Source organism: Diprion similis, chromosome 8 (genome assembly GCF_021155765.1).
Source record: "Diprion similis isolate iyDipSimi1 chromosome 8, iyDipSimi1.1, whole genome shotgun sequence".
Taxonomy (NCBI): domain Eukaryota; kingdom Metazoa; phylum Arthropoda; class Insecta; order Hymenoptera; family Diprionidae; genus Diprion; species Diprion similis.
In genome coordinates, this window is record NC_060112.1 from 24,948,878 (window position 1) to 24,961,011 (window position 12,134).

The following is a 12,134-nucleotide window of genomic DNA, read 5'->3' on the forward strand; positions in this document are numbered from 1 at the left end:
TTTTACAAATTTTCAAAATCTTTATGTTAGTCGAATATGTACTCGCACGTCGTCCTGTGTCATGGTTCGGTGAAACCAGCAAAAGCGTCAAGCTTGAATAAAGGTATGGATAAGTTATTGTTTTTAAATTATTGTTTTAAGATGCAATAAGCATTTTTTCTTCAGGCTAAAACAAACAATTAATTCGAATAAAATGGTTTCTGAAAATGCGGAGATTACGGAGAATTCGATGATACTCGGATAGACACTGCAGTTGGATCCATAATTAATGCTATATAAAATACATAATTAAATTGCAAAAAGCAACGAGTTTATGAGAATGTGTATTTTTAGCTGAACCATTATAACTTCGTCAGCAGATGGTAATAAACAAATATTTGACTACAAGTGATGGCTGCTTACAAGATTCGAAAAAAAATACGACATACGTATCGTAACTTTTGAAGCGAAAAATTATCAGCTAACGTTTCTGCTAGTATTGTATTTAGAAAAAAAGCTGAAGAAATAATTGAATGCGATTAACGTTAAAACGATTTTTTCATCACACATCTTGAACCTAATGTCAGTGTACAATTGGATCAACCTTGTCGTTCTAAATTTAAAGATGCAATCAATGCAGCAGATACTCTGATGTAATTTTTCAGATATAATAATGGCTTATCACCTCCAAACTTTGATGTGTTGAGTAAAGTCGAAAAGATGGCTACGAAATCAGTACAAAATTAATAGTACATTATGTAACAAAGGTAGAAAGTCCGAGATTATTCCCGCAGGTGTTCGCGAGGGCAGTAATCACCTAAGGCAATACTCGACTTTTATTCCTGTGTTAATAATAGGACTTTATTTCCGACTCATCTCTGGCCACATCTATTGACTCAAAAAGTGGAAATCAATCACGCACAGAAGCTGAGCGTTCTATGTCGACCGCAGCGCAAATGCGGGAGAAAAGTACCATTTTTTTTACGGCGATTATCTATTCTCTGGTGAAGTCGTGAAAATATTGGAAAAATAATTTTTTGCTCAATCTCTGTAAGGAAAAGTTTACAAACGTACGTAGTCTTCTTTTTCTTCCTTGGCCTCCCATGCAAATGGTAATATAAAGAATTGTGGAAAATTGGAAATGGGTGAGTGTCAATAAACAAAGTAAAGTCTAGAAAAGTCTTATTTATTTATTACATGGTTATTGGTGGTTTGATACAATTATTAGCTATTGTTATCACTCACTCACGATTTGCACACACCCATCACTTTTTTCTTTTTTCATTATTTAATAACCACTATTAGAAGTCGCAGCGCATTATTACGACGCGTACCCACTGTACTTGTAAGGAGAATGAAATAATAATAATAATAATTCTTGTATCATCCAAAGTAAATTTCAAAATTACTTTAATACAATATAATATATAAAAACACTTGACAAACAAAAACGGAACAACATAGTCTTTTGGAGCTGATGATGTGGACACGGGGGCAAGAATAAAAATTGTCGCGATTTAAATAATTTTTTTTCCGACGATTTTTGGAGATTCTTCAATCACTTGAAGTTATTATTACGACAATTAGAGAAACTTGTGATCCTTTCAATAATAGCAACTAGTTTTCTCGGTTTCGCGATCGACTGTTATGAAATTGCGCAGATCAGTAACGTTTTTAAAATTTTATCAACGTTATCTTGCCCGCACGTATGATTTACACACTGTTTATTGTTTGAAAGCATCTGATGTATAACATTTCGTAATGTATCATTCCAGCTGTCTTTCTCTTTTTCACTCTTGCAATAGTTGGTAGCGTCGCACAACTAGGCAGCAGCTCCTGGAATACAGTCTGTGTTTGTGCCACCTGACACACTATTTACAATTCGTCGTGTTCCTAGAAAAAAATAATTCCATTTTGTTATATGTGACATGTAATAATTTGTTCAGAGCGATGAGAACTTAAGCTTTATATGGTATTAAAAAGAAACTACTTGACAGATAAAGCTTCAGCAACGAGGAATTCCGGCTTTTATCGCTCATAATAATCGGAAATCGTCTTGTCATCATTTGGAGATGAGAGATTTGCTAATAATTTTTTCTGTAGTCGTGAAGGTTTTGTGAACACTTACTGCTTCTTCTGGGTCAGGGATGGTGTTATCGTCATCTTCATCGTCTTCATCATCCTCCTCTTTGTCTTCACTTTCCTTGAGTTCCTTTTCCCTCTCTTTCTTTTCTTCTTCATCCTGGGCTTCCTTCATCTTCTTTTCTCCTTCCTGAATAAATGAATTTCAAACATCTAAATAACGATTTGCACACTAAAAGTACTGCCAAAAGTCAACTGTTCAATAAAGAGTATTTGTCAGTAACGAGGAATTCCAGCTTTTTATCGCTCATTATAATCAGACCTGCTTTTATCATCATTTTGGATTGATTAGAATTATAGATCAATAGCATTGCATCACTTTTACTCATTTGCTGGAAAAAATTTTACTCACGAAAGTAGGCTTCCAAACTTCCTCCCCGATTTTGTGCGCCAATTCAGGATCGTCGGTGATTAGAACGTTGTCGAAGATCGTACCGGCCTTGACTTGCCAGAGATCAAAACCAATGGCGCAGATCTCATCACGTTTGTAGAGCTCAGGGTCTGGTTGATATTCAGGGTTATCAATCTCGGGATGAATCCACGGTCCTTTGTAGTTAGGGTTGTCAATTTGCTTGGGTTTCCATTCGCCCTAAAATATTTGTAAAATGAAAGTATCATTACTTTTGTGTTTGTTTTTCGTAAATATTTCAAATATTTACACCCTCACTATTGAAGCTTCTTACCTTGTAGTCAGGGTTATCGATCATGGGTGCTTCCCATTCGCCATCCATCTCATCGTCCCAGTCGTCTGGTTTCGTGGCTTCGGGGTCGGGAATGTGTTCTGGTTTATCCCAGTCCTCGGGTTTCGTGTCATCGGGATCAGGGATGGTTGGCTTATCATCCCAATCATCGGGCTTGCTAGTGTTTGGATCCTTGATTTTTTTCGCGGGCAAGAATTCCCAATCAGCTTCCAAGTCGCCGGATTCAACCTTTTCGTTGTCAATAAGGACCTAGAGCAAAGAAAATTATCAAAGACGTTAATAAATTTGTTCATTCATAAAGGAAATAACAAAAAAAATTAATGGCCAGGTGACGTATGATTTGGTAAAACAATCCAAATCATCATCTCAGCACTTGTACAACTCGATCTTTCATTATAATGATCTGTGTCTTCACTTGGTACCTGAGATAGGCATGATAACTTATTCCAGGGCATAAGTAAGATGCGTTTTACTATTCGAGTTCCTATAGCACTCATCCTCCACAAGGGTGAGAATTGACGAGTGACTCTAGGCTCGATTTTTTCAATTTTTCGTTAATCCATGGACAGTGAATGACTTTTATTAGTATTTCAGACCTTCTGCTCATTGGTATTTAATAGCATGTGGCAACCTCATCGCTTTTAGAGACTTGTGTGAAAAAAGGCTGGTATTTTTTACCTCGTAAGTATTGTCTGGCTTGACGATCAGTGTGTAAAGATGAGTGTAGACATCGTCCTTGCAGCGAACGTCTTTGCTGATGAGTAGGTTCTTTCCTTTGTAGTTGAATATAACATGAACCTTCTTTGTGCCAGGTCCACATATATCCGGTCCTGCATGCGGAATGAAATTTATGAATTTTGTTAAACAAATGAATAATATGTTTAATTTCTTTATTTATTGATCTAATGCCAGAACGATTTGGAAATTCCGTTTTACTACCATGTAAACAGACACAGATATTCAACCTAACAATGTTGGATCAATTCCAAAAGGAGTGCACTGGTATTGCGGGAGTTAAATTTATACTTCATAACAAAATAAAAAGTAAACAAGTCAGCTTGTTCTTGATTGTGTGGAAAGTGAAGAAATTGCAAATTTTGCAAACTGTTTTTAATCATACTAACCGAACATGAGGAGATACGGGGTTTCTCCATGCATATCCTTCTGATCTAACGAGCAGTCGAACACTTTGGCATATCCGCCTCCACAGTCGATGTTCTGTTCATGCTTAACGGAGAACTGAACAACCAGTGGTTTGTCCTTGTTGCTGAATGGAGTGAATTTCCTACTGAGCGCATAAAATCTTGCATCCTGGGACGTCTGTATACCTGTTATACAATTGTATAAAAAACTAAATCATCGTTCGGAAGATATAATTGAATATGATATAAAACTTATCAGTATTGAAATGATGTTCAAATTGTCATTCTTTCACTTTTCTACAAGTAGCAAACTTCAGAAAATAATTCTCTGGTACGTCGCGTAAATTTTTTCTAACCAGAAATATATCATAATATACAGAAAATAATGTTTATGCAATAAAAAAAAAAGTCTGGAACGAAGTGAAAGTAAACAACTTGAATTTATCTTTATGTTATAAAAATGTTTTCTTATTACACTTTTTTTTTTCCTCCTTTAATGACGTTTCGCAAAAATTATGTTGATATTATTGAATTTCACGCTTTACAGAAGATGAAATATATGTATAACTTTAGTAAAAAAGCAAGTTTCTTTTATTTTAATTCAACATGAGTCATTTTTTTTCAAGTTTAAAAATTATTATATGATTAAACATATTTATACGCATTGATACTAGCTTAAACCTAAATAGACAAATAAAAAATTTGGAAGATTTCGAAGCTAAAGAATTTTGATTAACTTTTCTGTGAGAAAATCAATTACTTGAGCTGAAAAATTTGAATATCAATTAGTTTTAGTTTACATTAGCAAGGCAGATTATAGATAAAGACAAAAATAATTATAGATACAAACCTTTGTCATTTTCGGGATCATTCCAGAACTTTCCATGGCTAAGTACAAACTTTCCAAATTCCTTACCGGGGTGTTCAGAATATACCCATTCTTTTTCCCACGAGTCTAGAATTAACAGAAAAAAATATTAGGATCACTATAATTATCGTCGCCATTAATAGACGGATAAAAAAACGGGCGAAAACTTTAATTAAACTCAATAATAAATGGGAAATTGAAAGAAATATCCATGTTTTAAAAATAAATGCGTATATATTTCAAGGTAAAGTCAACAAAAATCACGGTGGCACTTCTCTCCTAATGGCTAATTTTTTCCTCAACGAGAATACTTGCCGGGTCTCGGTTACCCAGTCTGGAGTTCAATTAGCGGAAGGAAGCGTTGAGAGTGTGTTACATGATAGCACATCGTCTCATACCTACGGCGATACTGTCACAGATGGCAGCGCTCGATAATCCGAGTAGGTAGAGAGAGTGGCCACCTATGTTCATTCGTTCGTCCCTGCCGTGCCGGTCGGCATTTTCGTGTGCATTTTATTTACAAATAATAATAATAATGATGATACTAATGCTGGCCGGTGCCGAAAATTTAGCCTTATCCGATAATCTCGGACATAAGTGCCAATGAAACTCTGATGTCGAACGATATCGATTTCCTAGACCGTGATTAATTGATTATATTTGCGATACAAGCTTTCGCCGGGAAGTAGATACGTTGCACCGAATAATGATGATGATGATGATGATGATAATGATAATGATACTATAGTAGGGAATTTATTGAATCAGGCATTTGTTACAGAGGGAAATTTTTAACGGAATTTGTCTACTCGGCTTCCGATGCACACGAAGATGGTAATATTCAAAGGGTGTGGTTGATAAATTGACATCGAAAGTCCAGGAGGGTGAACGTCGAGCGATACGTCTTCACAGAGTAGCAGCAGGAGCAGCAGTTGACGCATTGTCAAGAGATGGAGGGTGACGAAAAGTAAAAGGGAGAAATAAAGTACGGACAGGATAGAGGGTTGAAGAAAATGACTTGTACTTACTGTCGAGGAACTTTTCTTCGAAGTAGACCTCAGCACATACAGCCGATATCGCCAACAGGGCGAAGTACGCGTAAAAAGACCGCATCTCGGGCGCCGGGATCGCGAAATAACCCGCGTCAATCGTCCTACTCGCACAAGGAACAAGCCAATAATGCCAGACGTGGTGGCAAACCGAGACACCGAGCAGCCGTCGGGCCAGACAGATGGAGAACGCTCATTCGTTCCCTGTTTTCAACCAATCACCTCCGACCACGCTCGTCGACCTATGAGGCGCCGCTACGTAGATGACGAAACAACTATCCGGAGGTCCCGGAGGTAAACACCACGTCGCGTCGATAATGCAGAGTTATCAACCGGCGTGGCGCATCCCGCGAAGTAGTCAGGCCGGAATTTTATTCCAATGAAAATGATTCGAATCAACGGCAGGTGGAAAGATTCTGAAAAATTCGTCACGTTGTACGGTACATGAGAATTTATCAACAAAACCACTGAGATGCAGGAGAATTTTCACTTTCTTACTGTTGATAGGCAAGCACGCTGTTCTGCAAACAATCGCACATCATACCTTTCCTTTCGGATAACTTTTTGTATACATTTTACGTAGATTAATGTAATATGGTACTTTCATCGAATGAAAAAATGACTGTAAAGGCTAGAGATTGCATAAAAAGTATTCATGCATTTAAATAAATATAAACTTTTGGATTCACGAAGAATTCACGTGTACCGAAGATATTTTGAGAATTATGTGTTTCAGAAGAACATGTTTATTGGAAAGTGATCAACTTTTTTTAAACATTTCAACATAATTTTTCGGTGGTTTTATGAGAAAATGCTTTTAATCGTGGCTGTATCAAGTTTCTAACAATAGAATAGTGGTCATAAGTTTAATGCCTAACTCAAGCATGTATAACATTTTAGAATTTTTATGCATGCACACGACGTAATAAACTCTTGCCACGTTATCCGCTTTATCATATGCATACGTATTTTACCTCGAGCTAGAGTTAAAGCAAGTGATAGTAATATGATCGCTGAAATTATGTGCAATTTTTTGAAATTTATCAGTAGGATATATATATTACACTCAGTTTACGAGTTGTCGTATGACGATGATGATATGTGATATGATCGGCGAGGTCATACAAGATTTTTAAGAAAAAAGAAAGAATTTGTTTTGTAAGGCTTGAATGACCTCATCGGCCGTGTGGCGAACGGAAAAAGGATAATTGAAAATCATGAAATCCAATTGCAAGTGGTGTTAAAAATACGTATGTATGTATAATGTTTCTCGAAGCTTGCACGTAGACGGCTGTCTCAATTTATTCATGAGTGTCTCGATGAGCTCCTGGAAAGTCGAACGATTTCGCGAAAACCTACCCAGCAGCTAGCACATTTGGACTTTGGAATTTCCGAGAATACGGCCATAAATCGCAACATTCGATTATGTATAACTGCACATTGCAGTGCCAGTTATTAGGTCTGGCAATTAAGGTTCCAGGTGGTTTTGAAAATATCATAATATCTTCCAAGAAGTTGGAAATTTCTGTGATTAACCACCGCTTAGCTAGATAAAATCATTAAGGAAAATTAACTCAAACCGCAAGTGGCACGTGACCCTGCCGATTAACGGTGGGGGAATCGCTCCTCGTGTTAAGGTAACGTTTCCGTTACTATAGCAACGAATTTGTATACATCATGGCGACGGTAGTGCCGCGTCGATCTGCGAGGCACAAAGTGTATTATAACGAGGATCGTTTGACAGCTAAAATTAGGCTAAATTGAAAAGTTCATCGCAGTGTATAAAAGGCGTAACATATAAAAATAAGTAAAATGTTGCGATCGAAGGCCACGGCGGCCTTGATGAAGCTCAAGGAAATCGACAGAAAGTACAAAATGAAATGCAGCGAGGATCACGTGAAACGGCAAGGCAGCTTGAGCGATATAAGCGCAGTAGACAGCGCAGACGAAGTGTCGAAACCCGCGGGTGCATCTGGTGCCGGCGATGCGATAGCGCGGCCTAAATTAGACGTGAGAATGCCCGACGCTCACTTGGAGCCCAGCGAAGGACGTCGAGGTCAGGGAGCCGAGTTGGTGACGATTTTCGACTATAAGTCGGGAAAAAAGATTCCATTGCAAGAATCGGCGAATTATCAAAGAGCCGATTCGGCAGCCGGCGAAGCCGAAAACCAGGAGGCAAGAAAGCGATCCGAAACTCCATCGCTGCAGGTCGAATCCGAGAGAGAGTCCGCGGGCAAGTTGACGACGGAAACTTCGATCAGCGAAGAAGTGCCGGAAGTCGTTCGGCCGACCACGCCATTTTCACGTCCGGTCTCTGACCACCTAGACGTCCCTTCTCTCGGCGAAGAAATCACCATGAAAAGCGTCGAGTCGATAATTGATGGGGACGAACGGCCAGCGAGCACCTTGGACGCCGATTCACCGATCTTGATGGCTTCCGCTGGCTACTCAGACGACTTTGTTAGAAGTACGTCCTCTGCTAAGACTCTCAGTATCGTGGAGGAGGATCTGGAGGCGCAAGAACCGAAAGCCTCATCTTCGCCTTCGGGCTCTTATAGGCCACAACGCTCATCGCCTACTTCGATGCAGTCGGAGACTAAAAAGCTCACCGAACTCGTAGCGCCGAAGGTGATTCGCGTCCTGAGTAAATGCGACGTCGGCTTGGATCCTGAGCTCAGTGATTATGTAAAAGCGACCGAGCGTCGAGCATCGACGAACGGAAACACCGAAAGCCCCGTTCGTCTCCTCAGGTCTTCGCCGCCTTCGACTGATCGCAGCGATGAAATTCGCCGGACGAATCGGGTGAAAATAATTTCTGCGATGTTGATAATTTGCACGAATATCTTTTTTTTTCAAACAGATTTTTCTCAGAATACAATCATGTATTACGACAGATCATATGATCATCTACAATTATTTACAATAGAATGGAAAAATCTTACTTTCATTCCATAAAACTCCGTGAATTTTCGTAGAAAAGTATAACGATATTCTACGAAAATTTATAATGTTCCACAATTTGTTAAGAGAAAAGTATAGTAAATTCGCTGATCATAAAATTTTGTGAATAGAAACACCTATAGTTATACACGTAGATAATTGTAGAAAATTGCGCGTTCTGATAATTCGTGTAAAAAAAATGTAATAACACGAAAAGGAGGCGGGGATTGTTTTCTTTTTTAGAGATTTTTGCGGACAAAAATCAATTCAAGACATTCTACAAAAAACTTTTTAGAAAATAACAGAATTTTTTTTGATTAGGTGAAGCGAAGGACTCGGACTGCAATTTCTTCCAGGGATTCCTCCGGACTTTCGTCCAAAGAAGATTCTGAAACCGAGAAGAGAAACGACGGGGGTATTATTGCTAAGCAGGAAGAAACGGTGATGGAAAATCGTCGTATAGTTTTCCTCATGGAAGGTAGAAATCTGCAGTCTACCACCAACTCCACCGACGTACTCCAGAAATACGAAAGGGGTTTGGAAAAAGCGAAGTCTAAGAGCGTGAGAAATCGGACGAGGATCGAAGCTCCGGTTTCACTGGTCGAAGAACCCGACCTGCAGACTCGCTTCAAGGATTGGGAAAAAGAGGAGAACGTTTCTGCGGCGGTACAGCAACCTGAACAGGTTCCACCGTCCGACGAAGCTTCCGCCGTCGGTGGTCAGTTTGCGACCAGCGTTGGGAAGCCCCGGTCGAAAAAACCCAAAATAGAGGAGCGCCACCGGGCGGGTAAAAGTCGGACCAAAGCGGACCGGAAGAAACCGAGTTGCGGGTCTGCAGGCGTAGAAGAAGAATCAGGCGCGAAACGAGTAGCCGGGGACGTGGAAAGGCTCAGACGGCGGTTGAAGGAGCTTCTTCTGGAACAGGAGCGAGAGCAGCTCCGACCTCGCGTACGCAGATACCTTCAGCAAATGATGGACGAGGATGACGGATTCGGGGACTGCGCCGCAGCCTCGTCGTCTTCTGGATTGCAACGAAAAGAGAGTCTACGCTTACGCTCCGTCTTCAAGCCGCTCGACCTCCCGAACGTCGCTGCCTTTAAACGACCCGGTAAACTGGTGCCTCCACTGGAGTATATAGTTTACCGTTAGCCTCGCTGTAGTTCGAACCTGCTACTGCCTGCAGCTTCGCCGCCTCTGATCATATGCTGCTCCAGGGCTTCGGGGCTTCGGCCGGGCGACGTTTGTTGTATTTTTACGAAAAGGGTAAAAAAAAAAAACGAAAAAACGAAAACCAAGAACTATATATTTAACCGAAAAAACGGAGTATAACGAATTTTTGAAAAGCTTTTCGTCGGCGTGAAATTTCCAGTCATTTTTTTTATTCTTGTGTATACACCAGGTATAATTTGCTCATGTTGATATTAAACCTGAACCGTATCGTCGTGTGATAATTATTAACCGAGTATCAATTCGTTACACATACACACACATAGGGGATTACCTGATTTAGATCGTATAAAAAAAATCTCGATTCAATTTTTGTTGAACTCTCACTGATCATTTATCACTTTTCTCTTTACCTTTTGCTCTGAAAAAGCCTGGGAGCTATTAGGACGATCATATACGTACGTCGATAGGATGAACTACGAGCTGTACGAGAAACGAATTCTGGCAATCCGGTACTAAAATTAGCCACGAACCGACCGTTCATTTGCTAATCACTGAGTTTACGTATTCCTATTTATTTTTCTTACCATCTTATATACATGCCTGTATAGTCATATAGGTATGTGTCCATGTACTCTGCTGCGAAGAAAGTTTATTCAGTCGATTTGGACATGCAATTTGTGCATCGTATAGGTATGTATATAGTATGTATATGTATACATATACAACGCGTCAGAAAATCAAAAACACGAAGATGTATATTTATATAGAGTTCTGAGAACATAAGAAGAAAACTGCGTTTTCATCGTTTGCCTCGTTCCATATTTATCGCTGCTTCACGAAATATTTTTATAAAATACATGCACAGAAGTTATTCACAATCAATCAAACGAACTCGAAAATTAAATTTTATTACTAATTCATGATCTTGGGAATACGTCCCCACTTTCCCCGCTGTGACGAGGTCAACGATCCGATACCTCTCTTTGTCTAATTGTCAAGGATCGAACAAGTTCCCAAAAACGGTTGCTTGCTTTCTAGATATGCAGTTATAATTATATTGACTTCGCTCGGATTGTGCGGTAACAGATTATATATAACGTAACGAGTCAAAAATCCGGTTCTCGACTATTTTTATCTACTGTTTTTCGACTTCTGAATTGAACTTTAGTTTTCTTCATTCGTTAACAAATCACGATTTCTCTCTGTCAAGAAGAGAGCGTAGGTGGGTAATAAAAAATAAAATAAATAAAAACCAATCAACGATGAGAAGATAAAAATACAAATATTCGATCAAATATTTGATTCGTATGTTCGATCCAGATTTCGAAGACGACAAGATCGCTGACCTGGACTGCGAGAGCCGTTTACATTTGCGAATGATTCATGAACGTGTCCTTGAAATACGACATTGGTTGAAACAGCAGTTCGTCCTTTATAGAGACTACAGCAATTTAGCATCGACTATTAACGCATCCTACATCCCAGTCACTTTGAAAGAAACGAAAAAGGTGGGAAGATATCCACGTTCAGTAATATTCATTAATTAATGCCTTAACCTTCCGGCTAACTTGTTTTCGCTCCGAAACAAAATGTGAGTTTGATTCTATACGAATTTTGTGACAGTGACCGGCGATGCAGCCGACGCGACGCGAGAGATCGGCAGTCATTGTCACATACTTCGTATAGAAACGAGCTCGCATTTTTTTATCAGACCGCAAACAAGTTAGCCGTAAGAATCTAACCATACCTGCTGTAATGCTCTTTCTTTCTTCAAATTACTAATCGGCATACATGAATAATAATTCTATCTTCTATTTTGCAGATGATTCGTGAAACGCAACGTTTCCGTGATATTATTATACGAGAGAGGCGATGTCACGTGACATGATTTATATTATAACCTACATTATATACTATCGTTCAACTTCCGATCTGGACATATCACAGAATATAGTGATTATATAACCGAGGTTAGAAGAACGAAAGGAATAACATTTAATTATCAACATCTCTGAATCGTTGTTTTGCGTATATAAGTTTGAATAGCAATCTATAATTGTTTCACATATACAATAATGATAACAACAGTATAACAACAATGAAATCCGTCGAAAGTTTCTGGCATAAATAACAATCAACATTC

The 12,134-nt window shown here is 39.0% G+C and overlaps 2 protein-coding genes across 2 annotated transcripts; one reads left to right on the forward strand and one right to left on the reverse strand.

Moving 5' to 3' along the window:
* Positions 1–1,149: 1,149 nt before the first annotated feature.
* On the reverse strand, positions 1,150–6,027 carry LOC124408588 (calreticulin). Its single transcript, XM_046885618.1, has 8 exons — positions 5,861–6,027; positions 4,815–4,919; positions 3,947–4,150; positions 3,501–3,652; positions 2,805–3,071; positions 2,474–2,710; positions 2,108–2,251; positions 1,150–1,872 (listed from the first exon to the last, which is right to left on the reverse strand). The coding sequence occupies exons 1-8, from the start codon at positions 5,943–5,945 to the stop codon at positions 1,855–1,857; spliced, it is 1,212 nt and encodes a 403-aa protein (XP_046741574.1). The 5' UTR covers positions 5,946–6,027; the 3' UTR covers positions 1,150–1,854.
* Positions 6,028–7,584: 1,557 nt separating this feature from the next.
* On the forward strand, positions 7,585–11,932 carry LOC124408587. The gene is made up of 4 exons (XM_046885617.1): positions 7,585–8,683; positions 9,143–9,929; positions 11,312–11,499; positions 11,814–11,932. Exons 1-4 carry the CDS (start codon positions 7,694–7,696, stop codon positions 11,877–11,879), a joined length of 2,031 nt encoding a protein of 676 aa, XP_046741573.1. The 5' UTR covers positions 7,585–7,693; the 3' UTR covers positions 11,880–11,932.
* The last annotated feature ends 202 nt before the right edge of the window (positions 11,933–12,134 follow it).